At 41.9% G+C, this 27,572-nt stretch overlaps 1 protein-coding gene and 1 long non-coding RNA gene across 3 annotated transcripts in view; one reads left to right on the top strand and one right to left on the bottom strand.

Moving 5' to 3' along the window:
• The window catches only part of LOC123742495 (uncharacterized), a 47,764-nt gene extending 34,813 nt beyond the window's left edge, over positions 1-12,951 (bottom strand). Inside the window, exon 1 of the long non-coding RNA XR_006769674.1 lies at positions 12,562-12,951. This is a non-coding gene — a long non-coding RNA (uncharacterized lncRNA). The remainder of the gene's footprint in view (positions 1-12,561) is intronic.
• vdac1 (voltage-dependent anion channel 1) lies at positions 11,759-27,345 on the top strand. Of its 2 annotated transcripts, none has more exons than XM_014197981.2 (9): positions 11,759-11,975; positions 16,451-16,520; positions 17,212-17,261; positions 17,617-17,769; positions 20,551-20,603; positions 20,812-21,039; positions 22,512-22,662; positions 22,854-22,911; positions 26,261-27,345. In XM_014197981.2, the coding sequence occupies exons 2-9, from the start codon at positions 16,454-16,456 to the stop codon at positions 26,350-26,352; spliced, it is 852 nt and encodes a 283-aa protein (XP_014053456.1). In that variant the 5' UTR covers positions 11,759-11,975; positions 16,451-16,453; the 3' UTR covers positions 26,353-27,345. The 2 variants fall into 2 exon arrangements, with proteins under 2 accessions (XP_014053456.1, XP_014053457.1); XM_014197982.2 differs by lacking the exon at positions 11,759-11,975 and adding an exon at positions 12,050-12,192.
• Positions 27,346-27,572: the final 227 nt, after the last annotated feature.

The following is a 27,572-nucleotide window of genomic DNA, read 5'->3' on the forward strand; positions in this document are numbered from 1 at the left end:
TTTGAGTATATATATATATATACATACACACACACACACACACACATACATATATATATACACACACACACACACACACACACACACACACACACACACACACACACACACACACACACACACACATATACACACATACATACATACATACATACATACATACATACATACACACACACACACACACACACATACATACATACATACATACATTACATACATACATACATACATACATACATACATACATACATACATACATACATACACAAAAGTATGTGGACACCTACTCATTGAACATCTCATTCCAAAATCATGGGCATTAATATGGAGTTGGTCCCCTTTTGCTGCTATAACAGCCGCCACTCTTCTTGGAAGACTTTCCACAAGATGTTGGAACATTGCTGAGGGAACTTGCTTCCATTCAGTCACAAGAGCATTAGGGAGGTCGGGCACTGATGTTGGGCGATTAGGCCTGGCTCGCAGTTGGCGTTCCAATTCATCCCAAAGGTGTTTGATGGGGTTGAGGTCAGGGCTCTGTGCAGGCCAGTCAAGTTCTTCCACACCGATCTCAACAAACCATTTATGCATGGTCCTCGCTTTGTGCACAGGGGCATTGTCATGCTGAAACAGGAAAGGGCCTTCCCCAAACTGTTGCCACAAAGTTGGAAGCAAAGAATCACCTAGAATGTGATTGTATGCTGTAACATTAAGATTTCCCTTCACTGGAACTAAGGGGTCAAGCCCGAACCATGAAAAACAGCCCCAGACCATTATTCCCCCTCCACCAAACGTTAGAGTTGGCACTATGCATTTTGGCAGGTAGCGTCCTCCTGGCATCCACCAAACCTAGATTTGTCCGTCAGCCTGCCAGATGGTGAAGGGTGATTCATCACTCCAGAGAACGCGTTTCCACTGCTTTAGAGCTTTACTCCACTCCAGCCAACGCTTGGCATTGCACATTGTGATCTTAGGCTTGTGTGCAGCAGCTTGGCCATGGAAACCCATTTCATGAAGCTCTCGACGAACAGTTCTTGTGCTGACGTTGATTCCAGAAGCAGCTTGGGAACTCTGTAGTGAGTGTTGCAACCGAGGACAGACAATTTTTACATGCTATGCACTTCAGCACTCGGCGGTCCCGTTCTGTGAGCTTGTGTGGCCTACCACTTTGCGGCTGAGCCGTTGTTTCTCCTAGATGTTTCCACTTCACAATAACAACACTTACAGTTGACCGGGTCAGCTCTAGCAGGGCAGAAATTTGACTAACTGACTTGTTGGAAAGGTGGCATCCTATGACGGTGCCACGTTGAAAGTCACTGTGCTCTTCAATAAGGCCATTCTACTGCCAATGTTTGTCTATGGAGATTGCATGGCTCTGTGCTCAATATTGTCAGCAACGGGTGTGCCTGAAATAGCCAAATCCACTCATTTGAAGGGGTGTCCACATACTTCTGTATATAAAAGTAATATGAATATCATACAGTAGACACTGTCGTGTCTTTGGGGTACCATTAAACTGAAGACATGTTTATCAATTAACTCCCTGTAATTATTATCACGCGATTAAACTGATTAATCGTTTAATTGTAATTAACTAGGAGATCGGGGCACCAAGGAGAATATTCAGATTACAAAGCTATAATTTTCCTAATATAACTTTCCTATATTATAATATTATATTCTATTATAGTATAGGCCGATTATCTTCTGGTTTAAATGGTGTATTTTACCTCGAGTCCAGTCTCATTCCAAACGTCGTAAATTGTTGTATCTGCACGAACCCAGTCTTTACTAAAATCATCCATACATCAATTGTCTTAAAATCATTTATTTACTACACTAAGTAATTAACAGAAAACATACAAACAGTAATTATCGTCACAAAGGATTGGTAGAGTAATGTGCCCTAATGGCTAACAGGCATGGCTGGTCTGTTAGACAATGGGTCATAAACGGTCAGCTGAGGAGGTACACAGAGTTCATTAATATTAACAATTGACAATTGAAGGCTCACTCATTCGGGAACAATTGCAATCAATATATATTTACGCTCAGTGTGTCGTCGGGATCCTTGTTCGAGCGTCGTTCTGATGGAGAGTTCTCTCTCTCTCTCTCTCTCTCTCGGTTAGAATGGATCTTTCAAAGCGACATTCATTAATGTCGTCATAGAATGGATGTTTCGTTGGTCTTCGCGTTCGATGATATAATTTACTTAGCTGCAGACTATTAATTAATATCAAAGACTTGTTCTTATTCTGTCGGTCTCGATAGTCTAAAAGTTAACCACGTGGTGTAGTTCACTTTCAGTAGAGGAATTGGATGGTAAAACCTATTGGCCATGGAGTGGAGGCCTGGTCTAAAGAAATGTAAATCAGGGTGGGTTTTATAGTGACCCTTGAACAGGCTTGTCAAATGACGCCTGGTCCTGTCTGTGTCCCTTGGGGGGCGTGCCGATGGCTGAGTGAAGCTTGGTACAGAAATCCAATTCCATCACATTAACATCAGTACATAGCATCTCAATGTATTACAAATAGCTTTATCCTTATTAATACATTTTATACAACCATTATGATGCAAGTCTCAAGCTGAGGCTATTATATAAACAGTTTTATGGTAATATGGCTATATTGTCTCTTCTGAGTATCACAAAATTGTACCAAGCGGACCAGTTCGTAGCTGGATTCTTCACCAATCTTCCATACCTTCTCCAGAACACAAATGTCGCTTGGCTCCCCAATTCTGTGAGTTGGAAGAATTTCCTGTGTCTCTCTATGGGCCATGTGGCCAGAGACTCTCCTGGAATTTTACAACCCTTTCACACAGGGCCTGGGTTGGGGGGAAGGTAGGTTGGGGGATGGTACAAAGGGGAGGGGGTCAACTGTCCTCCCTGTACCAAAAGAGGCCAACGTCATGACATACCCCCCCTGGTGGTTTGGATCTTGTTTATCCTGCAAGTTACAAATCAACATAAAATCATGACCACGTGATGTCCCATTGGTAGATCATCGTTGCAGTCCTCTCTGGTGGTTGAACTTGGTAGGCTCTCTGAAAGCGGAGCCGTCCACCATAAGGATGGGCAGTTGATGTCCGGTTGGTGATCGCCGTTGCGGTCCCCCCCTCTGGTGGTTTACCTTGGTAGGCTCTCTGACAGCGGACATGCCGCCACAAGGATAGGCATTGGGTGTCCGGATTTGGGGTTGCCATTCTGGACCCGTCGTCCAGACTGGAAGATCTGGGCAGTAACTTAGGCAGATGTTAACAACGCACACACACTCATGAAATATATATAATTACATTGATTCCCCAATGAGCGGCGTTGTGGCACTAAGTGATGGTTGTATGGGGACTTTGTTTATGGCTCTATCACTTCCTAAGTGTCAAAGGAACTGAACCGAAAAGGAATGAAAGCATAAACAAAACAAAAATATACAAAATATAGTTCTCACACAAAAAATAATCTAATTGGACTGTATTCTATATACGTCCAATGTTCTGGCAAAATGATTATCATGGCATTGTCTCTAATGCCATATCTAGGGTTTTTCCTACTTGGTGTGTTGCTTAGGCGCTATCCTAAGTTTAACTATATGATAAGTCTACAGCTGTAATGCACTAGTTTTGGGCAGTCTACAGGGATGACCTATGGACTTCTGGGAAGAAAACTGGTGAGTGCTGTAGAGTCAAAGGCCTAGAAGTAAATGTTCAACTTTACTAAGGCTGGTATATTGCTTTGGCCCTTAAGTGGTCCTAGCATAAATCCTAATTGGATGTTCCGTTGTGCATGTGCGCTTATGCTTACACAAGCGCGCATGTCAAGGGAAGAAAACCAAGTATCCGGGCAGATTACAACTTGTTCAGAATGAGTCTGACGTAGTCAGGTAATTTTCAGGTCAATGCCTGGAGGTCAGTCAGAATTGGTGTCAAGGGAGTCTGTAGTAGTTTTTCTACAAGTCACGGTGTCTTCCACTATTGTAGTGGCGGTAGGTATGAAGTCTATTTCATAGCTATGTTATCCACGGAGGAGCTAATCTCACGACGGAAGTACTCTTTAAGTATTGGACCAGTCATACGTGGTGTGATCATGGTTCATGACTTCTAATAATTTTCCTCCTGAATGGAGGGTCCTATTTATTAGTGACACGTGTGTTAACCATTGGAAGAGTGCACTGGAGATTCCCCTCCACGTTTTGCACTCTGAGTGACTCCTATGTCGCTGTTGTCAATGGTAATTTGATTGGTTAGGTTTCTAACCTTCTTACTGATTGTAGCGGGACTGACTGTTGCTAGTATTGGTACTGGTACTCAAGGGGACCAGTTATCCTACCGATTTATTCTGAAATATTATCTACCGGAACACATGATTGGAGCATTTTACTAGTTGTATTGTAGTTGAACCTACACATGGCAAAGAATGATTACTGATGCCATTTGTTTTGGAGGTGGACAAGTCCACTGGACTTCCTTTACGACCAGTGTGGTACACCTCAGTACTATCTTAGATGTGTTCTAAGATAATCCCCGTCTAGGGGCCTGTCTGCTCCTCACTGTTCTCATAGGAGAGTTTACAACTAGATTTGATTTATGCTCTGGCGGCCTCGTACGGTGTTGTCCGTAGTCTTGACCCCCCCACCGGCCTCGATGAGGCTCATCATGTGTCTGGGCTACTATTCCCCCCCTTTGTGCCTCGGGACCTCCCCACCAGCGGGTGGTGTTGGTGTCCGATGCGCAAATGAAAAGGTCGGACCCTATGTACGAGTTGTCAGCGGCCGCGTTGTTATGAGAATGGCTGTAACCTTCCAACCAAATCTCCTGGTGTATGTGCTTCAAAACGCTCAGTGGCTGTCGAGGCATGTCAGTCACCACCGCATCCGCGTGTGGCAACCTCTTCAGTATCTGCGAACTGAGACGAGGATATCGGTCTGTGATATCGCAAAGTGTTTCACCAGTGGGAGTCATCGGGTCAGTTGCTGGACTGACGCCATTAGTGTCATTGTAAGGGGTGACAGTCCCCAACAAAGCGGAAGGTGTATCATCAGAAGCAGAGTATACTCTGCGCATCAATGTTTTTCTTGCTGGGACGGCCGCAGTGCTTGCGGAAGTGTCCAAAGGGCAAGAGAAGTTCATCTCAACTATCGTATTGCACGACTGCAAGGAGGAGGGAAGTTGCTTATTCACAGAGACAGCTGGCTCGAAATCATGAAAAGAATGGTCAATCAGGTTGGCTGATGGAATGTGTCGAGATATCGTACTATCTCCGTGGATCGGATTTTGTACCAAGAGGTTTCTAAACGTCTTTTTCCCAAGGGGTGCTTTCGACAGATACCCCTCGTGAAGGACTGCGTTGCAGCTAGCGTTAGGGGAAGACAGTGTGGTCAGTGGAGAAGGCACTGTGGCCTGTGACCATACCTGGTTGGTTGATGGAATGTGTCCTAATGGCTAACAGGCATGGCTGGTCTGTTAGACAATGGGTCATAAACGGTCAGCTGAGGAGGTACACAGAGTTCATTAATATTAACAATTGAAGGCTCACTCATTCGGGAACAATTGCAATCAATATATATTTACGCTCAGTGTGTCGTCGGGATCCTTGTTCGAGCGTCGTTCTGATGGAGAGTTTCTCTCTCTCTCTCTCTCTCTCTCTCTCTCTCTCTCTCGGTTAGAATGGATCTTTCAAAGCGACATTCATTAATGTCGTCATAGAATGGATGTTTCGTTGGTCTTCACGTTCGATGATATAATTTACTTAGCTGCAGACTATTAATTAATATCAAAGACTTGTTCTTATTCTGTCGGTCTCGATAGTCTAAAAGTTAACCACGTGGTGTAGTTCACTTTCAGTAGAGGAATTGGATGGTAAAACCTATTGGCCATGGAGTGGAGGCCTGGTCTAAAGAAATGTAAATCAGGGTGGGTTTTATAGTGACCCTTGAACAGGCTTGTCAAATGACGCCTGGTCCTGTCTGTGTCCCTTGGGGGGCGTGCCGATGGCTGAGTGAAGCTTGGTACAGAAATCCAATTCCATCACATTAACATCAGTACATAGCATCTCAATGTATTACAAATAGCTTTATCCTCATTAATACATTTTATACAACCATTATGATGCAAGTCTCAAGCTGAGGCTATTATATAAACAGTTTTATGGTAATATGGCTATATTGTCTCTTCTGAGTATCACAAAATTGTACCAAGCGGACCAGTTCGTAGCTGGATTCTTCACCAATCTTCCATACCTTCTCCAGAACACAAATGTCGCTTGGCTCCCCAATTCTGTGAGTTGGAAGAATTTCCTGTGTCTCTCTATGGGCCATGTGGCCAGAGACTCTCCTGGAATTTTACAACCCTTTCACACAGGGCCTGGGTTGGGGGGAAGGTAGGTTGGGGGATGGTACAAAGGGGAGGGGGTCAACTGTCCTCCCTGTACCAAAAGAGGCCAACGTCATGACAACACCTAAGCCTATAAGCCTTTGCATGTAATGCCCTGATACATTTAGTGCTCAAATATCTAACAATGAACCGTGAGGTGGACAATTATTGTTTTAGGAAAGTAGCCTAAACCCCCCCGACCCCTCAAAACAAATAGGCTAGAAAGTTTTGCAAATGCTACACATTTGTAATGTGTTACAGGCTGTTTTTAATGACACGTTAATGTGGCTCATTTAGCTAACATCCCTCATTTATTGATGGTGCTGGCTGCGTTGGGTTGGATCTGAATGCATATGGATGCCCATTAAATTTCTCAAATGTCCGGTAAATTAAAATCTTCCCTGTCATGTTGTCCGGCTCCAAATTTTCCTGAAGGACACTGAAATGTTATGAAGATTTTAGAATATTCACATGAAAATCTGTCGCCAATTGGATGGGAACCTTGCTATAGACACCCTAAAGTCTCTGGCAAGTGCGCTAGTGCAGTGTCACTTTGATTATGCCTGCACCTCATGGTTCACCAGCAGCCCCAAACATCTAAAGAATAAGTTACAAGCCAAACAAGCCTCTAAGAATTGTAGTTAAACTCCCCCCACATCCTCATCTGGAGGTTGAGCATTGTTTTGCCTCTATCTCTGTAATGTGTCCGTATCGATGTAATTGTATACGTATTTATGTAAAAATTAGGGACACAATGGAAATAAGCCCCCAACTTTTTTGTGCAAACCCTGTCACTTTTTTTTTACTGACAAATAAAAATAAATCAAGCCTAACTGTGCAGTGGCCAATTGATGAATAGAAAGAGACATCTATTACAAAACACCCAAAAGTTTCATGACATTGGGAGATTGTCAAGCCAAGCCTTCGATTACTGGGTAAGCCTACGATACTGGGTAAGCCTACGATACTGGGTAAGCCTACGATACTGGGTAAGCCTACGATACTGGGTAAGCCTACAAGGTAGGGAGGGATCTATTTTCTGTTTGTGAGATTGACATAGCCTATTTATTATGGTGTTGAAAACGCAAACCATGATATTGAAGTGCCCGAAGTCTGTATGCTTTGTTTATTGGTTGTATGGTGCATTGGCACAGAAACTTGTTGGTAGAAAATTGATTGCATATTTTATATGATTACAAATATGGCATCAAAATGTTGAAAATCTGATTTCCCCCTAGCTGATCATTGTCTGCAGCCAGCTCTGGTCGTAGTGTAATGAAACAGGAAGGGAGAGTGAGCTCGTCTGTGGTGGTCGGTGAACCCTTAACCTTCTGGCCAGTAGCCCTGCCTGACATCGACTGTGCCACAAAAGCATGCTGAAGTGGTAAAGTCAACATCCATGTTTCTTAAACACAGGGTCACTACAGTTATTGTTATTTGTAGTCGTTAACATTATTTTCAGTTAATTCTATGAGGGGGGTGGGTGTTCAATTTATTTTACAGTACAAGGGGAGGGTCATGTGAAAATATGTTTTACTTTGGGGAGGGGGGAGCATTTTTTTTAATGAAACCTTGAGTTGGACCAGCCCCCCCTACTAAATTTCGATCTGTCCCTACATGGAGTGTCTTGGATTTACTTACAGAATAATACAAAATGCTCTGAGCCCAAGTTGCAGGAAATGGGTGACGGACATCCACAAATGAATACATATCACACCAAATGGAGTCTTGGATTTACCTACAGAAAAATACAAAATGCTCTGAGACCAGGTTGGAGAAAGAATATGATTTATACAACCATAACCAGTCTGGGTTGTGCCAGTATACACCAGGCTCCAGTGAAGTCATTGACTCATGAGAGGCTTGGTTGGATGAGAGGGTTTTGGACCTTGCTTGAACCACTGTTTTGAAAAAGATGACATAGTGCTTTATTTATCCATATGTTGTAAATCATGGCATCTGTTTATAATATATTTATTTACTTTGTAGATGCGGGCCCTTGGTTGATTTACAGTTTCAGTTTTGTTTGTCTTCTTTGGGAACATGATTGGCAGTTGGTGATGGCTGTTTGAAGTGTGCATTGGCTGGCTTTGATGCGTGGGGATGAAAGGAGCATCCAGATATTACTTGAGGATAATATAAAAATGAATTTGGCTGCAACTTCAGGCGACTGACAGGCGACAACTGTGAAGTTGTTGATAAAATGTGATTTAGGATACAATGACACTCATACAAGAACAACAAAATACAATTTTGCATGTCCAAAAGAGCAGTTCAAAAAGTGAAGGAAATACCTTAACTTTAACTGATTAAAACAATCAAATAAAGAATAAAGAAAATAGACTGCGTCTGTGACTGACTGTTTCTTGGTTATGTATTATGCTGTTTAGAACTGCTCTACTGTTACAATTCATATAATTAATTATCGCTTTCTGTCATGACTTACGTCAAGCCATCTTAAGGAAAATACAATTACAATCATAAAACATGATATCATTTTGGAATTAATCGATTATAACAGAAATTCAACGACAAAAACAGTCCCTATTTACTTTGAAGAATTAGCTCAAATGAAATAACATACCACTTAAAGTATTATCAATTAAAATAATCATTGAAATGTTGCAAATTGAACAGATCCGTCAGATAGTTATGTAAATGAGATTAAAATATTTTTCATAGTTAGTAGTTATTTTTGGGCCAACAGTATGAGAACATTAACATCAATTATTTCAAAATGCTGAGGGTTTTCATTTAATTCAGGTGTTGCTATTTTACGTGATATTAATATGTTTATTAATACGAGAAATACATTTTTTTTAAACTGAGCTAAACAGATATGTTTTTTAAAATCAGTATGTTGATCTTGTGAATAACATCAAAACCAAATGTTTCATATAGTTTCAAAAATACTAATTGTTTTAGTTCATACACTAACTAACTAACCACAAATTATCAAATGATTAGGAAAACAAATAATAGGGACAGTACAGGGACTGACTACTCATTACACATTTTGGCCCACATGTTCAGATATCAAAATACGTGAAAACGAATTGTAGGCCTAGTACTTCTGTCAGGAGGGACATCTTCCACCAGAGAACAAAATTCATTTGATGTTCTCAGTTGCCTTTTTTGTAATTTTATGAGAATTGTTTCATGTGCTTTGTGGAAAGAGAGAGGAGTCACAGAACATTGCTTACACTGTCATCTACTGGCCAAAACAGCTCACAGCATCTACCATGTCCTCTTTCACTGGCTGTTCTAACCCACCGGGAAGTTCAACGTCTAGTTTTCATTTACATTTGGTTGAGTTGTCTAAAGGGAATTCAAAGTGAAATCAACCAAAAATATCACCCTGTCATTTAGATTTAGGTTACACGTTTTCCACACTGATTCACTCTAGCACAGATGGGATTACAAATGTTCATAAACGCGTGTAAAACAAACCACTTTCCAAACATCGTTATTTGGTTGGGTCTTTTGCCCATTTCGTAGCAGCAAAGATAACAACATAGCAATCCTTTTATAAAGGCAGATATAATTACCGTAGGCGCATATCATAGTTCAAAAGATGAGCATTGTACTGTATGCTCTCTATAGGACTACCTGTGCATTTCTACTGCCTGGGTCACCTGTGCGCCTATAGACAGAGAGGAAGAGGCGAAGCGACATGGTTTACACCGCCCAAAATCTGTCCAGACAGCCAGCCGTTCTGCGGACAACGAATCCCATTGTTAGGGCGGAGATTCGAGCATCTCGTCATTATATCTAGCATCTCTGCTATAGCCATTTTCATTTTTTTTACCCTTATTTTACCAGGTAAATTGACTGAGAACACATTCTCATTACAGCAACAACCAATTGTAAACCGGAGATGATTATGTGACCATGATGGTATGAGGGCCAGATTGGGAATTTAGCCAGGACACCGGGGTTAACACCCCAACTCTTACAATAAGTGCCATGGGATCTTTAGTGACCACAGAGTCAGGATACCCATTTAACATCTCATCTGAACACAGGGCAATTTATTATCTTGAGCATAATATAACTCATTTATATGACATTGAAAGTGAACTGGTATAGACGGTATCACATTGTAGTTATTTTCACTAGATAACCTGGAGGTATATGCTGTCAGCAGCACCCTATCTATGACAGAGGAAGCCATGGGGTTTGGCAGGGTTCCACACAACCACTTCTACACTATTCTATGAAGACATGTTACACAGAATTTCACAAAAAAATGTGCACCCATGCACTGCACTCAAGGTTTACAATGGTGCAGAAAACAGTATGCTATGAGAACTGGCACTGAGGAGAAAAAATAACTTTAAAAATAGCAACTGCGTGATGGATAGGCCCACACTTCACAATATGCAACATTTTGAATGTACAAGATGCCAATAAAAATGAGCATTTTGAGCATGTTTTGGCCTATTCATCATTATTGGGCTCCTGAGTGGCGCAGCAGTCTAAGGCACAGCATCTCAGTGCAAGAGGTATCATTACAGACTCTGGTTCGATTCCAGGCTGCATTACAACCCGCCGCGATTGGGAGTCCCATAGGGAGGCGCACAATTAGCCCAGCGTAGTCTGGGTTTGGCCGGGGTAGGCCGTCATTGTAAATAAGGATTTGTTCTTAACTGACTTGCCTAGTTAAATAAAATCACGACGAGGCCTACAGCGTTTTTGATATAAATGCCATTCATCCCTAAACGTTTATCAAAATATTTCCATCATGAATAAGACTGTTTCTTTCCACTATGCATAGGCCTGACACTAACACATTTGCTGGGGATGGATGCAGCTAATGCCCTACATAGGTCGACTGAGATGAGTGCTTAAAATCAAATCAAAATGTATTTGTCACATGCACCGAATACAACAGGTGCAGACCTTACAGTGAAATGCTTGTACTTACAAACCCTTAACCAACAATGCAGTTTTCAGAAAAATACGTAAAGAAAAATAAGTAACAAAGTAACAAATAATTAAAGAGCAGCAGTAAAATAACAATAGTGAGGGTATAGCCTGGGTAGCCATTTGATTAGATGTTAAGTAGTCTTATGGCTTGGGGGTAGAAGCTGTTCAGAAGCCTCTTGGACCTAGACTTGGCGCTCCAGTACCGCTTGCCGTAGCAGAGAGAACAGTCTATGACTAGGGTGGCTGGAGTCTTTGATAATTTTTAGGGCCTTCCTTTGACACCGCCTGGAGGTCCTGGATGGCAGGAAGCTTGGACCCAGTAATGTACTGGGGCGTGCGCACTATCCTCTGTAGTGCCGTGCGGTCAAAGGCAGTGATGCAACCAGTTAGGATGCTCTCAATGTCACAAATCCTGGCTCTTCTCCTGTGCAATGCACTCATTGCCTAGGGACGGTTTTGGGTATAAGCACATAATGGTGGGGATATGTGATGAGGTGGGAAGAGATTATCCTAGATCTGTTGTAAACGGCGGCGGGTTCTACAGCGCGTGCGCCACAAATAATGCAAGAGGTGAAGGCTTTTTTCACACGCCTGCGTGACGCTGTAGCACCTCCTCTTACCCCTCCCTTTGTCCAGTTGACAGGATCCTTCTCAGGCAGGATTGGAAACCACTGACAGAGGTATGTCGAAATGTAATACTGTTGCCTATTATGGGGCACTATTGTATCCCTGTTGTGATGGACATTGACCTCTTGGCTTAAATGTTAAGAGACTGCACGTGCATCCACCGCGAAATCAGAAGCAGCCCAGGAGGAGAGGTGCTGATAGGCATGCAGCAATGTTAGCTAGCTAACTGAACAAGGCCTCAAGTAGCTAATACCCTGTTCGAGGTCAACTGTAAGTGTGGCCAACAATTATTTGGATTTATTGAGTTTAGCTACTATTTCTCTGTAAATTGATTAAAACCGCAAGCTATAACCACCGATTCTGCAAGGTATGCAATTGTCCCGTTGTCTACCAAGTGATTGCTAACCCCAGCAGCTAGCAAGCTAGCTAGTTATCAAGGAAACTTAAGATGTCCAAGCAGTGATGCTTCTGCCACCTTGTTTCATAACCCCTTAGGCATCACGTAGCCAGGTTGCCTGGAAACCCGACGTTGAGTTGAATTCTATGTCGGCAGAAATGAGCGTTTGAGTCAGGAAAGTTCTCTCTCAGGACCTCTAATTTACAAGCCAGAATGTCGAATAAAATTATATTTTAACTTACTTTACCGGTTGTCCGTGCGGTTGGTCCTTTTTCAGGTAGGAATGTAACAAATAATTCCACAGGTAAGCTGCAATATGTAACTTTTTGAGTGACCCGACCAAATTGACAAATCTAGATCATGTCTTTCTCATTGAAATCTAGTCTAAGCCGTAGATCTGTTCTATTCCTATGCTTCCCGTTAAGTGCATCTTTTGCTCTTTTTACTTTCGGTTTTGTAAATGAACTTCAAACAGCTGAAAATATATTTCACAGCGGTTTAGATGGTACAATAATTCTCTACACAATTGAATTTCTGTATCCAGGAAATGGTGGAGCGATTTCTGCATATTGCACCTTTTATATAAACGTCAAAGCATGTGCACATGATAAATGCATGCATGCATACAAGCCAAGCTCATGCACTTATTTACATGGTTCTGCTGCATGCTTCAGGTGATAGAAATCTGAACGCACTACGTCAAAAGGACCAAAGGCTGAGCAATCGGCAGAGTATGTTTAAAGGTGCAATGTGCAGAAATCGCTCTGCCATTTCCTGGTTGCTAAAATTCTAATAGTTCGGCTCATTTCAGTTTGACAAAACAAGCAATGTTTAGAGAAATTGTAGGGATGTGCGCTATATCGGTGAACATATCGGAGTAGGGCGATTATTAGCTAAAAATGCCAACATCTGTATCGGCCCGATGTCTAGTTTAACACCTATGTTAAAAACCCATGTCAAAGCTACCGTGCAGACCTACATAACATAGGTGCATGATGTAATGACACCACATAAAATGTTGAGCTACATGTACAACACAGCATTCCTAACCTAGCCCACAATGTCTGCTGTGTGGATCGAGCAGTCATTTGAAAGAGTAATAACATTTCAGCGAGACAACTCAAATGTGAAATCCATTAAAGCCAAGATAATGGAATTAATTGCCTTGACAATCAACCGTTCTCTGTCGTGGGTGATGTTGGCTTTCGCCGACTGGTGGAGCACCGGTACACACTACCAAGTGTGCTATTTTTCAGATGTTGCTTTACCGGAGTTACACAGTAATAGCGTCACTGCTATTAGCTTCACGACATACATTCTATGGAACGCCGTTTGGGTCTTTGCATGTCAAAAAGATACAGTAGCACTGTTAAAGCTGTACAAAAAGTCTGCAAACACCGGCAAGAACGGATGTGTTGGTAATAAAGCATCATTTGTTTGACCGCAACTTCTGGGGTAGCTAGCTTTAGCTTGGTACCTAGCTAGCACCAATACAACCAGCCTGAAAACAATGACCAGTAGAAACTGCAGTCATTTTCATTATTCTTAGCAATGATTTAGGAATCCTTGTAAGTATTAGCTAGGTGGTCACTTGTTGTTCGCCTATTGAAATTGAACTTCAGTTCATGAAAATAAATAGCTAGCCAGTTACTTAACCCTGTTGCCCAAAGCTAACGTTATAAGCAGCCAGCTAGCTTCATCTGGCTAGTGAGGCTCGACCGGAACGGGTTATGTATTGTGAAGCTAGCCACAATAAGAATTGGGCACAACAGTGTAATTTGCGGTTTGCCTTCATAGATGGGTCCGACCACCATTAATCAAATAAAAACTGCCTTATAAATTAGGGTTATTTTAGATGGTGACACCTAGCTATATAGTTAGCTAATTAACCATAGCTACTGAAACAGATTATGTCGTGTTATTTGACACTTCAAATAGTGTTATTTGACACATAAAAAAGTGTTATTTGACATCTTTTTTGACACACAAAGACCCAAACGGCATTCCATAGGTTTTTATCGTTTTACTGGTTATGGGGACATACGTAAATGCCAACAAAATTACTTTTTGATCAATGTGGTGTGTGTAACCTTTATTTAACTAGTCAAGTCAGTTAAGAACACATTCTTATTTACAATGACGGCCCAGACGACGCTTTTCCAATTGTGCCCCGCCCTATGGGACTCCCAATCATGGCCGGATGTGATACATCTTGGATTCGAACCAGGGACTGTAGTGACGCCTCTTGCACTGAGATGCAGTGCCTTAGATCGCTGCATCCATGTGTGTGTGTTAAGCATTTTTGTAAAGTTAAATAGTTAAAAGGCCGCTAAAATTTAGATATCGGGTATTGGTGTCTGTTTTCTTGGCAAGGAAAGTATCAGATATCGGTATCAGCCAAAAATGTCATCAGTGCATCACTAGTGTCAATACTTATTTGTGTGTGTGTGAGAGATCGGGATGTGTGTAATGTATGTGTTCTGGAATGCTTGACACTTCCTGTCCCCTTCCCAGTGGTCCCCTCTGAGCAAGTGCCTGTTGGTCACCAGAGATTATAGTTAGTTTTGTTGGCTTGTGGAAGCTCGTATTATTTAACTTCAAAGTGTGATGAAATAAGGGTTGTGTAATGCTTGGTGTTGGGTGTCACTAAATCATGCGTTTATTTACCACAGGGAGAACACAGGTACATTTTTATTTAACTAGGCAAGTCAGTTAAGAACAAATTCTTATTTACAATGACCGGGGAACAGTGGGTTAACTGCCTTGTTCAGGGGAAGAACAACATTTTTACCTTTGACAGCTCGGGGATTCAATCCAGCAACCTTTCGGTTACTGGCCCAACGCTCTAAACAATAGGCTACCTGCTGCACCAAAGATTAAGGGGAAAGGGGGATACCTAGTCAGTTGTACAACTGAAATGTGTCTTCTGCATTTAACCCAACCCCTCTGAATCTGAGAGGTGCGGGGGGATGCCATAATCGACATCCACGTCTTCGGCGCCCGGGGAATAGTGGGTTAACTGCCTTGCTCCGGGGCAGAACGACAGATTTTTACCTTGTCAAGGTGTGGTGATTTGAATAGCGTTTGAAGGATACATTTATTTTTTATTTTTTATTTTTTAATTAAACCATTTCTTTAACTAGGCAAGTCAATTAAGAACAAATTCTGATTTACAATGACTGCCTACACCGGCCAAACCCGGACGATGCTGGGCCAATTGTGCGCCGCCCTATGGGACTCCCAATCACGGACGGTTGTGATACAGCCTGGATTTGAACCAGGGTGTCTGTAGTGACGCCTCTAGCACTGAGATGCAGTGCCTTAGACCGCGGTGCCACTCGGGAGCCCTGAAGTTATTGTGGCTGTAGGCTATGTGACACACGCTGATGTACAAAATAGGTCTTTGGGCTATACTCTATTTGCAAATTAGCATTGTGCACACATGGGTAGAGAATAAGTGTGCAGTTTAAGCCTAGTCTTGGACTAAAAAGCAAGATCAATGGAGAATGTCAATTGAAAATGCTTTTAATTCCAGAATTAGGCTTATTCTTTGTCCGTTAAACCGCCCAACAATCTGCCAGCGTCCTTTTTGTAATCTGCAACAAGCAGGTGTTTTCTTATGTTATTTAACATGGAAATCTCTGGCCACTTGTTCTTGTGGAGTGGTCGTCAAACCAATAATAAAACGCATCTAATCTGCAATTTAGAAATCACTTGTCAATTATTGAGATGGCCCAGTCCAGTGTATTCATTTTGACTGTTGTGAAATCTCTATCCCGGCAAGTGTTATTTTTCTGACGAGTCAGAGCAAACGGGTGAGTCCGTCCAGGCATGGGTGTGCGCATGCCTGCCTGCTTCCCCAATCGGCCCACCCTATCCATCAATGACCTCCATCCATCCTCTTCTCTCCCCAGCCTTCCTTGGTGTATCACTGAAGGCCCAGCACACTACTAGTTCTTTGTCATTGGCTTGTGCCAAATATTTTAGAACTAAACCAAGAGAGACCACAGCCCGTCCTTTCAAACAGCTGTTTCACATTTATACATCCTTTGAAATATGTCTCATTGCTCGGTGTTTGTGCTTTAGCCAAACACAAAGCTCTAATTAATTTTTGTATTTTTTTTTAAACAGATAATGGCCGTTCCTCCTACCTATGTTGACCTTGGCAAGTCCGCCAAGGATGTCTTCACCAAGGGATACGGTGAGCACTGCAGTACTTCTACTCACTATCCATCTACTCAGCCTTTGCTCCTGTCCTGCAGAGAATGAGGAATGGACTTTAGCTTAGCCTAGTTTTATATCTATTTGGTGAACCCTCTAGTTTAGACTGGCTGTCCTTGGGCAGTGTATTGACTGGGAGACACAGAGCTGCACAGAGACAGTGAGGCTCTGGCTGTACTATGAGGATTCCTGGGTAAATGGGCCTTGATTAGCACTTGGGGTTAGCCATAGTACTTTCCTAGGCAAGGGTGGGACTGCCCAGTGGACTAGCACACTGATTCCGAGAGGGGGATGGGAAGCAAGCTGGGGCTGTGAACCGTGGCTGACGCCTGATATGACAATGTACTCTAGCGTATAAACCACATCAAATCAATACACTCACTCAATCAGGCAATGTTATGTAATAGTTTTAATATATGTAGTTCTAGGCTAGTGTTTCTCAGACAGAGGCTTTTATTGAACAGTGGTTTATGTGTTTGAGGTGGTAAAATAAGTCTCCATGAGACTGCATGTGTATTATGGAAATAATTAGAAGCCACGTCTTTACGGATTGCCAGGAATGTTAGTGAAAATAATTAACTGAACAGAAATGTATCATCAGTTTGAAGAGCACTCTTAGAATGTTTTGTAATTACAACAGTTTGATTTAAATCTTCTTCCATGCCTCTCAGGTTTTGGTCTCATCAAGCTGGACTTGAAAACCAAGTCAGAGAATGGACTGGTGAGTTCCACAGCAGAGTTGGTCCGATTACCCCTTGGAGCCAAAAGAGGCACTTGACTCAGAGTGCTAGAAATGAAGTAGTTATCTAGCCCTCTGTCACCATACAACTTAGAGGGCCTCTAGTTATCTTGCTCATTGACAACTGTGAAAGACCTCTGTGATTGTCAGCTTCACTTTAGATTATGTCACTAGCTGCAAAGGAAAACAAACTATAACATATTTATACTCAAATACATTCAAACACAGTCTACACACTGATCATTTTTGGCCCATGTGATCCTCAACCATCCAAATCCTCACTGCTATATAACGTGATCACATCTCACCTTTGACCTCTGTTTGACTTCGATCCCAGGAGTTCACCAGCACAGGCTCTGCCAACACGGAGACCAGCAAAGTGGCTGGCACCCTGGAGACCAAGTACAAGTGGGCGGAGCACGGGCTGACCTTCACTGAGAAGTGGAACACTGACAACACTCTGGGCACAGAGATCACTCTGGAGGACCAGGTCAGGATCAGGTGTTCTTTAGATCAGGGTGCGATTTACTCATCTTCAATCAGCAATTGTTAGAAGGGGGCTATAAACCAAGGAGTAATCCCATCACAGGGATCTTAATTGGGGAGGACGGGCTCATGGTAATGACTGGAGCGGAATCAGTGGAATGGTATCAAATGCATCAAACAGGTGTTTGATGCCATTCCATTTGCCCCGTTCCGGCCATTATTATGAGCCGTCCTCCGCTCAGCAGCCCCTCAGCAGCCTCCACTGAATCCCATAGTGTAAAATATAAAAAAGACCAGCACTCACATTGATTTATTATATATTTTATGTAAGGGGTGGGAAATGCCAGTCCTCGAGGGCCTGATTGGTGTTACAGTTTTGCCCCAGCTCCAGCTAACACACCTGACTCCAATAATCACCGAATCATGATCTTCAGTTTAGAATGACATTTGATTAATCAGCTGTGTTTGCTAGGGATGGAGAAGTGTGACACCAATCAGGCCCTCGAGGACTGGAGTTGCCCACCCCTGTTTTATGGCAATAGGCATAGGCCTATATTTACATAACTTCACATGTTTAGTCTGGTGTGTGGGAGTATCAGTTCCCTATGCACCCTGCCACCCTATTAAGTGGTGAAATGCTCATAGCAATATACATTTTCATTACACAACCATGCTTTCTTAATCATTCTTTCCAACTATCTCAGAAGTTCATTTTAAGGTCATGAACAGTCAATGTTTTTCATGAAATTGGATGAAACCACATCAAAGTATGACAAATGACTTGCTTCTACATTGATAAAGTTTGATCATAAAGTTATTGGTCCCCTCCCCTTTGTCAAACACTTCGATTCAGGAGGCGGGATTATTAAGAGGATAAGGTGACATCACCCTAACTCTCATTTTAATACACCAATGGTAAAATGATACTCATACCTCATTTAAATAAGTACTGCCTTGTAACCAACATTAGAGAAGGCGTGTTTGCAGAGGGGTGTGGTTTATGTAGCTAGATAGCTACTCTACTGGTGCCCAAATTTGACTGTAAGGTGTCAGCTAATATAATTAAAAGTTTTCCCTATTCATCTATGGCAAAGATACTTATGTTTCCCCTTTCATCTGTGTCTGGTGTTAGCTAGTTACTGGCTAGCTAGGTCTTCATCTGTGTCTGGTGTTAGCTAGTTACTGGCTAGCTAGGTCTTCATCTGTGTCTGGTGTTAGCTAGTTACTGGCTAGCTAGGTCTTCATCTGTGTCTGGTGTTAGCTAGTTACTGGCTAGCTAGGTCTTCATCTGTGTCTGGTGTTAGCTAGTTACTGGCTAGCTAGGTCTTCAGCCAGCATGGAACAAAAGGGGAAGGGTCATTCAATACTCTGACACAGAATTCATGTCAACACATCTGGCAGTGCTGCTGTGAACCGCATCACAAGAGACATGTATAAAAAATGTATTAAAAAAAACACCATTGATACAATTTCAATGATGTTTGAGTTGCTTTGTGTATCACCAAATTTGCTTGATGATTTTACTACAACACTGCTCACTGCGTCCAAGTTGCTTGACATAGGTGTTTCAAAGAGTTGTTAGTCAAGGTGAGCTCATCAATATAAGCTCCATGCCCACTTAGCCTGTCTTTTTCAAACTTCCTGGTAGTTAGTCATGAGAGAGTATTTTCTAAAATTTTTAGCATTTCTATCCAAAACAAATATTAAGGGTGATCTTTTAGTCATTCAAAACGCTATTTTATATGGGAATCAGAATGACTGTTTGGGACCTTTTTTTAAAGGGTAACTCTTAACCCCAATATCACCCTTTGTCCAACCCCTTAAAAAAAAATGCATCCAGGTGAAGTTGTGGGTAGGGGGAATTGCTCATAAATATACATTTTGGGGGTGGGTGAATGTAGTTGTACCTGATCTCAACACTTTCTCGCTAAAGCGTACTTACCTGAAGTCCAGTGGTATGCTCTGATAATAAAATGATGTGCATCACGAGCAAATACGGCTCTGGACCTTTGGTTCACAGTGGTATGCCACTGAGTTTCTGACAACTATTGCCACTGGCGGTATAAATTTGAATCCCTCATGGGGCACAAAAAAATATATATTTGAAATGTGGACTCGTGTTTATTGTGGTGTTGGGAAGAAAAATACAATTATCACCTTGACAATTAAGATTAGGGGCTCAAGCCAACCCACATTGCAGTATTATTGCAGTACCTCTTTTTCTAACGGTCAAATTAACTGTATAAAAACATACAACTACTACCAGGGCGAACCCTTTCACAGGTATGCTTTAACTTTTCAGAATTAGAAGTGTGTGGGCACGGGATGACTACTGTAAATAAAGGATGAACAAATAAATCATCTGCTACATGTGGATTAGAACTCCCAGCCATTGAAATATGAGTGAACTGTGTTTCAGTGGACTGAGCCTCCAATCAGTCATAGCAATTGGGGGAAAAATCTACTCGTTGATACGATGGTTGTAGCTACGAATATAAACGTATAATCTTCATAGCCTACTTTTTTTTTCCTCCGTTAAAGCACATAGATGTGTATGAAACGGTAAGCAAAAACCTTGAATTTAGGCAAGGAAGCATCATGCTAAATATATTGGCACACTCCACTTACCAAGACCATTGCCAAATAAGGCACGCTGTCACCTGCTTTTATAGTAAGCCTTGAGTTGGTACCGCCCAGCACATCTACAGTAGAAGGGAGTAGTAGAAGAAAGTTACTCTTTAATTCTGATTCATTAATGCATTCCCCTCTGTTTTTCTCCCGTCAGTTGGCCAAAGGGCTTCAATTTACGTTTGATTCCTCCTTCTCGCCAAACACTGGGTAAGAAGTGACTATCCAATTTAATTCAGTGAAGGTAGCATTTAATTGTTTCACATTGTTAATGAATTGAAATAAGTCATCACACAATACATGATGAAAAGGAATTTCCTGCTCAATATAGGTCATTGGATGTATCTTGCCATTCTGACATTGTATTACCTCACACTGACAAGTTGTCCTTCCGCCATCACTCACATCTCTGCTTCAGCAAGAAGAGTGGTAAGATCAAGACCGGCTATAAGAGGGAGCACATCAACCTGGGGTGTGATGTGGACTATGACATCAACGGGACGGCAGTGCACGGCGTGGCGGTGGTGGGCTACGAGGGCTGGCTGGCTGGCTACCAGATGACCTTCGAGGCCGGGAAGAACAGGGTCACCCAGAGCAACTTTGCTGTGGGCTACAAGACCGACGAGTTCCAGCTCCACACGAATGTGTAAGTAGATGGAATTAAATGAATAGATACGGAAATGTGGTTCAGGTAGGCCTCCGCGCTTCAGCAAACAATGGAAGTAAGACGGGTGCTCAACAACAACAATGACAGTAAGCCAGTAACGTGGGGCTTAACAACAATGACAGTAAGCCAGTGATCGGCCTTAACAACAATGACAGTAAGCCAGTGATGGTGCTTAAGGACCCTGAACATGGTCTTTAGGGTCGATTTACAGTGATGAAGCATTTTGTTTATGTGACTCATTCAGGAGTAATACCCTCAACTGAGTGTTGCAAGCACCAAATCAAATGTTATTGGTCACGTACACATATTTATCTATCAGACCTACCATGCTCCAACCAACCAAGCCTTTTAAACCACTAGTGAGTAATGTTGTGTCTAGCTCTTTGAGAGCTGACCTTGTCTGTACAATAGCAACTCTATGCACTCTTTCTGGCCCCCTCAGATGCAGACTGGCAGTTATTTTAGTACCACTGTATACCACGGTGATAGGATTTGTGAAAGGGCTTTGTCAGAATAGGAAGGTGGACAGTAAGGATAGTATAGTAAGCTAACCTCCTGCTGTGACCTGTCCTCCCAGTCATGATCACTTGTTTTGACGAGGTCAATTAGCTCTGAGACGTTGCTCTTTAATCCTTTGACAGCTCATCCTTGATATATACAGGTAACTGCCAAAAGAAAGGAAACACCAATATAAAGTGCCTTAACAGGGCGTTGGGCCACCACGAGCCAGAACAGCTTCTATCCTCCTTGGCATAGATTCTACAAGTGTCTGGAACTCTATTAGAGGGATGCAACACCATTCTTCCACAAGAAATTCCATCATTTGCTGTTTTGTTGATGGTCGTGGAAAACGCTGTCTCAGGCGCCGCTCCAGAATCTCCCATAAGTGTTCAATTGGGTTGAGATCTGGTGACTGAGACGGCCATGGCATATGGTTTACATCGTTTTCATGCTCATCAAACCATTCAGTGACCACTCGTGCCCTGTGGATGGGGGCATTGTCATCCTATGGAGACACAGCCATGGTAGGCAAAATAATGGCATGCATTTTGTTTTTATACATGACCCTAAGCATGATGGGATGTCAATTGATTAATTCAGAAACCACATCTCTGTGGAACCAACTGCTTTCAATGTACTTTGTAGCCCTCATTTACTCAGGTGTTTCCATTATTTTGGCAGTTACCTGTAGGTCTGATACTTAAGATTGTGACATTGATCGTCTGATTGCAATTCATGTGATGGATAATTCATGTTTTTGTATAGATCATGGATACTCTGTAAAGCAGTATCTTTTTTAATGAAATGCACAAGGCCTTGGTATGCTATGTCTATTGGAATGGATTTGGATGTTGCAATATATTTATGCATACATACCCGCTAGTTCCCACAGCCTTCTGTATTCAAAGTATCATCCTCATAGTGATGAATAAGCTTGTTTTTCATAACAGAAATGATGGCACAGAGTTTGGCGGGTCCATCTACCAGAAGGTGAACGACCAGCTGGAGACAGCAGTCAACCTGGCCTGGACCGCTGGCAACAGCAACACTCGCTTTGGCATCGCAGCCAAGTACCAGATCGATGCCGACGCAGCCTTCTCGGTAAGAGGCCACAAGCTAGTCCTAACTGGCTGAGGCTTGACCTCTGCCTGGGGTCATGTTCAGGGCACGCGTAGAGAGAGCTGCTAGGCTAATCAGTTTAACATTATTTCTTGAAGCATTGTTGTATTTAAGTACCTTTTGATTGAATCCTAAATGTTGGTATTTCATGACCACTTTCCTGTTTCCCACAGGCCAAAGTGAACAATTCTAGTCTTGTTGGCCTGGGATACACTCAGACTCTGAAGCCTGGTGAGTATATTTTTTTATATTTATTATAAAACTGTTATTTGACCATTTTCCTCCATGCCAGTGACGTCTTGATGAAACGCCTTTCTGCTGTATATAGGGCAGAAAGGACAGAACAGCAGTACAGTGGTTGCTCCACTAAAGTTTTGCGGTTATGCTGCGGTACTAATAAGTAATTTAGTACAGTACTCTGCATCACCACTTCATTGCTCCAGACTAGCGCTAGGGGGAGTTAGAGCACTGACTATGCTTTTGGGTCCTACTGTGTCTCTAACTGACAATGAATAGGCGACATAAACCTAAATAGAAACTGGTAATTGTGCATGACTTCAGTATTACTTACTAAATAGAACTGTTGTTACACTAAGGATTTATTTTGTTAGGATTATTTTGCTCTTACTGTAGTACTGTAGGCCACTCCCAACCGGTCACATTGTACAGCGCCTGAGTGGCGCAACGGTCTAAGACACTGCATAGCAGTGCAAACTGTGTTACAGATGCTGTTTCAATACCCGTGCCAGCCTCGACTGGGAGACCCATGAGATGACTGTAGGTTTTTGGTTTCTCTCCCTATAAAAACAGAAATAAATCATTCTAAGTAACAAACTGGCTTTATTTACAAATTAGTAACAGTCTCACCCCATGTTCAGGAATGGCCTTTTTCTCTCATACGTTATTTGAAAACAAAATCATCTCCAAAATAGTAATTTTTTTTTTAAACAAAGCGATTATTAATAATTTTGAATTATTGGATATTCTCACAGATATTATTAACCCTGTAATTAGCAGGACAATATATATTGGTCATATGGGTCATGGCTCCCGAGTGGTGCACAATGGGATTTCCTTGCAGTTCTCCAGCTGTATCCACTATTATGTATCACATCCGACTGTGATTGGGAGTCCCATAGGGAGGCGCACAAATGGCCCAGCGTTTCTCTCCCTCTAAAACCAGAAATAAATGTTTTGGCCTTTACAAATATTATTTTGGCCTTTATTCAGATTACAATCATAGACTTGTTTTTTTTTGTTAACGAAATAATCTTCAAAATATCGTTATATTATCACCTACACATTACCATGAATGAGTCACTCACTCATTCATGGCTTTGGATCAAAATAAATAAGTACAAACATTCATTCTGATAACCAAAACATTTCTTTATTAAAGGCTATCCAGACCTGGACACCATGTACAGTATTATAATATCCCATTATGGGCTATTAGCAGGACAATATAGCTTTACCAACACCTCTCTGTATTTTGATACTTTCTGGATAGGATCTCCCCAGTGGCGCAGCTGTCTATGTCACCGCAATGCAAAATGCGGTGCCACAGATGCAGGTTTGATACCCGTGCCGGCCACTACCAGGAGACCCATGAGGCAGCTTTTGGTTTTAATTTAGAATCCTCCAATCCTCTATGTAATTATTGGCGGAGAGCCACGTTATAATTTTCGATATACTGTAGGCCTATCGTAGGCAACATGAGTCTAACTAGTGTAGCTCTTATTTCTTTAAAGAGCGTGTTGAAGTTAGAAGCAATGGGATTTGAAGCAATAGCCTACAACTATTTTTAGCACCGTTCGCACTGCTCTGAAACAAGCATGGGGACTGGTCTTGATAAATCAATGCAATTTTTATTTTGACTGAATCTCCGTTTGGGTATTGGATAGACTACAATTATGGTGTAGAAATGTTATGCTCTTAGTGTAACCTTTTATTTAACTAGGCAAGTCAGTTAAGAACATATTCTTATTTACAAGGACAGCCTACTCATTCCTCCCTGTCGGAGAATTGAACCCCGGTCTCCCGTGTGCCCGCACGACACGCCGATTCTTTGGCTAAATAGCCCAGTACTGTAGCCTACTCCCGACCATCACGTTGTACAGCGCCAGATTTTCCGTTCCATCCTAATGGAAAGCAAGAGGGTTTTTCATTTTTCTTGGAATAGAAACACCATATTAATCAAATGAATCCCAAACTCTAAAAGTAATTGGAAAGGTACAGTTGAAGTCGGAAGTTTACATACACCTTTGGCCAAATACATTTAAACTCAGTTTTTCATAATTCCTGACATTTAATCCTAGTATAAATTCCCTGTCTTAGGTCAGTTAGGATCACCAATTTATTTTAAGAATGTGAAATGTCAGAATAATAGAAGAAAGAATGATTTATTTCAGCTTTTATTTCTTTCATCACATTCCCAGTGGGTCAGAAGTTTACATACACTCAATTAGTATTTGGTAGCATTGCCTTTAAATTGTTTAACTTGGGTCAAACGTTTCGGGTAGCCTTCCACAAGCTTCCCACAATAAGTTGGGTGCATTTTGGCCCATTCCTCCTGACAGAGCTGGTGTAACTGAGTCAGGATTCTAGGCCTCCTTGCTTACACATGCTTTTTCAGTTCTGCCCACACATTTTCTATAGGATTGAGGTCAGGGCTTTGTGATGGCCACTCCAATACCTTGATATTGTTGTCCTTAAGCCATTTTGCCATAACTTTGGAAAAATTACTTGTGTCATGCACAAATTAGATGTCCTAACCGACTTGCCAAAACTATAGTTTCTTAACAAGAAATTTGTGGAGTGGTTGAAAAACGAGTTTTAATGACTCCAACCTAAGTTTACATAAACTTCTGACTTCAAATGTAGATACAAATGATTTGTGACATTGTGGTTTCAATAAAGAATGTAAACAAGATGCTGTGTTTTTATTTACAGTAGTGATGGACAGCTGGTTGAAAAAGTGTTGATTAATGTGCTGTTAAAAGTGGTGCATGTTCCCCATCGGCGAATTGAACCCCGGTCTCCCGTGTGCCCGCACGACACGGCGATTCTTTAGCTAAATAGCCCAGTACTGTAACCTACTCCCGACCGTCACGTTGTATAGCGTCAGATATTCCGTTTCCTCCTAATGGAAACCCAGAGGGTTTTTCAGTTTTCTTGGAATTGAAACACCATCATTTTAATCAAGCAAAATGTCTTAATCAGTCCCATATACTATGTTCTTACAAAAAAGCTTTTACATTCTCTAGTACAGCCACTATTGAAGGCTATCAATGGATTCTCAGATGCCCTCTGGTGGTCAAACTAGCACTAACAGCATTAATGGTACCAGTGGTTTGCACTTAAATAATTTGCTGTAGAATTCTGCGGCACCACGCAAGCTGTGCTGCACTGTGCTACAACTTTTTAAAGGACGAACCACTGTAGGCACTTGACCTCCTCAGCCAGTCAATGAGCCCTGATCTTGTCACTTGACCTCCTCAGCCAGTCAATGAGCCCTGATCTTGTCACTTGTAACTCCTGCCAAAGTCCCCTTGCTGATGCCTTGTCTTTCTGTCTGCAGGAATTAAGCTGACCCTCTCTGCTCTCCTGGATGGGAAAAACATTAATGCTGGTGGGCACAAGCTCGGTCTTGGACTCGAGTTTGAGGCATAAGAAGGCATGGAACGCAACAACAAATATTTTATTGAAATAGCTATCCTCACAACCTTGTTTCCCCTACAGTAGATGTGCTATGGTTGAGGTGAGGCAGCACATGAGGTCAAATCACGCTACAGTTGATATGCTACTTTTACAGGACCACTTCAGATAAATTATTTTGGAATACAGGGCCCAGTTTAGAATAAAACTATAACAAGTTTAAGGTAGAGTCTGCAAAATGTTAAAATGGGAAAGCGCTGTTGTGCATTTGTATTTCACTACAATCATGTAAACACTTTAATTAATTTATTTGTTTCTATAAGGATAAGAGAAAATAAGATACTGTTGGTCAAAAAAGGGCTTTGCAGGAGTTAGTAAACAGTTTACTTTCTGTCCACAAGGTGGCTGTTACACGACAGAACACTGGTACTGGAACACAACATTCCTTGGCGAAGGTGATATATTCCTCTGTACTGGAGAGTTCTCTCATTGTAAACCCTCTGACAAAGAAGGGAAGTGTCTAAGATATATTATTATGGGTTCGTGGTCCTTCACTTAAGCAGCAGTAGCTCTGAGGCTCTAAAACCCTGTTGTGTACATCCAGGATTTGTTCCAAATGGCACTGTTCCCTATATAGGGCACTACTTTTTAGGGAATAGGATGCTATTTGGGACAAAACGTCAGTCTTTTTTTTTTTTTTGTCTCACTTGTCTTTGTCTGTGCAGTTGGTGTGAATTGTCTTTTGTTACATAGAGCAAAAATACTACTTGACCAATGTAATTCAATACTTAACCCACCTGTGATGTCTAAGACAAACCTCTGTCAATTGTTCCTAAAAAGAACAGGGAAGGTAACATGTCCTGCACACTATTCAACATCCCTCTTAATACAAATGCTTTGGTGAAAAAAGATAAATGCATTTTACAAGGAATGGTAGTCTTCCGATGATTGTGTTGGAACAGACAAACTGTACCTGACAGTGTTAAATAAATACCAACAACATCTTGAGTATGCCTCTGTGCTTTTTTTCACCCATAATAATGATTATGAAAATAAATGCCTTGGATTTGCTTTAGTGCTATATTCTCATATCTACCACAGATGACTAAGTCGTATTGAAATTTGTCCCCCAAAACATGATCAGTCATTTATCATCCATGGCGTTAGCCGGCTACCATTGCCACAAATTTGGCACCAGGCTATGATAGCATCACAGTCAGGGCCGTGCATATACC

This window comes from Salmo salar, chromosome ssa04, assembly GCF_905237065.1.
Source record: "Salmo salar chromosome ssa04, Ssal_v3.1, whole genome shotgun sequence".
Classification (NCBI taxonomy): domain Eukaryota; kingdom Metazoa; phylum Chordata; class Actinopteri; order Salmoniformes; family Salmonidae; genus Salmo; species Salmo salar.

What these genes read in the sequence shown, in the direction of transcription:
- vdac1 (XM_014197981.2), top strand. Translation starts at nt 16,454, where the DNA reads ATGGCCGTTCCTCCTACCTATGTTGACCTTGGCAAGTCCGCCAAGGAT. An exon ending in TTCCAGCTCCACACGAATGT is followed by an intron (nt 21,040 to 22,511) that starts GTAAGTAGATGG and finishes TTTTCATAACAG; the next exon opens with AAATGATGGCACAGAGTTTG. An exon ending in CACTCAGACTCTGAAGCCTG is followed by an intron (nt 22,912 to 26,260) that starts GTGAGTATATTT and finishes TTCTGTCTGCAG; the next exon opens with GAATTAAGCTGACCCTCTCT.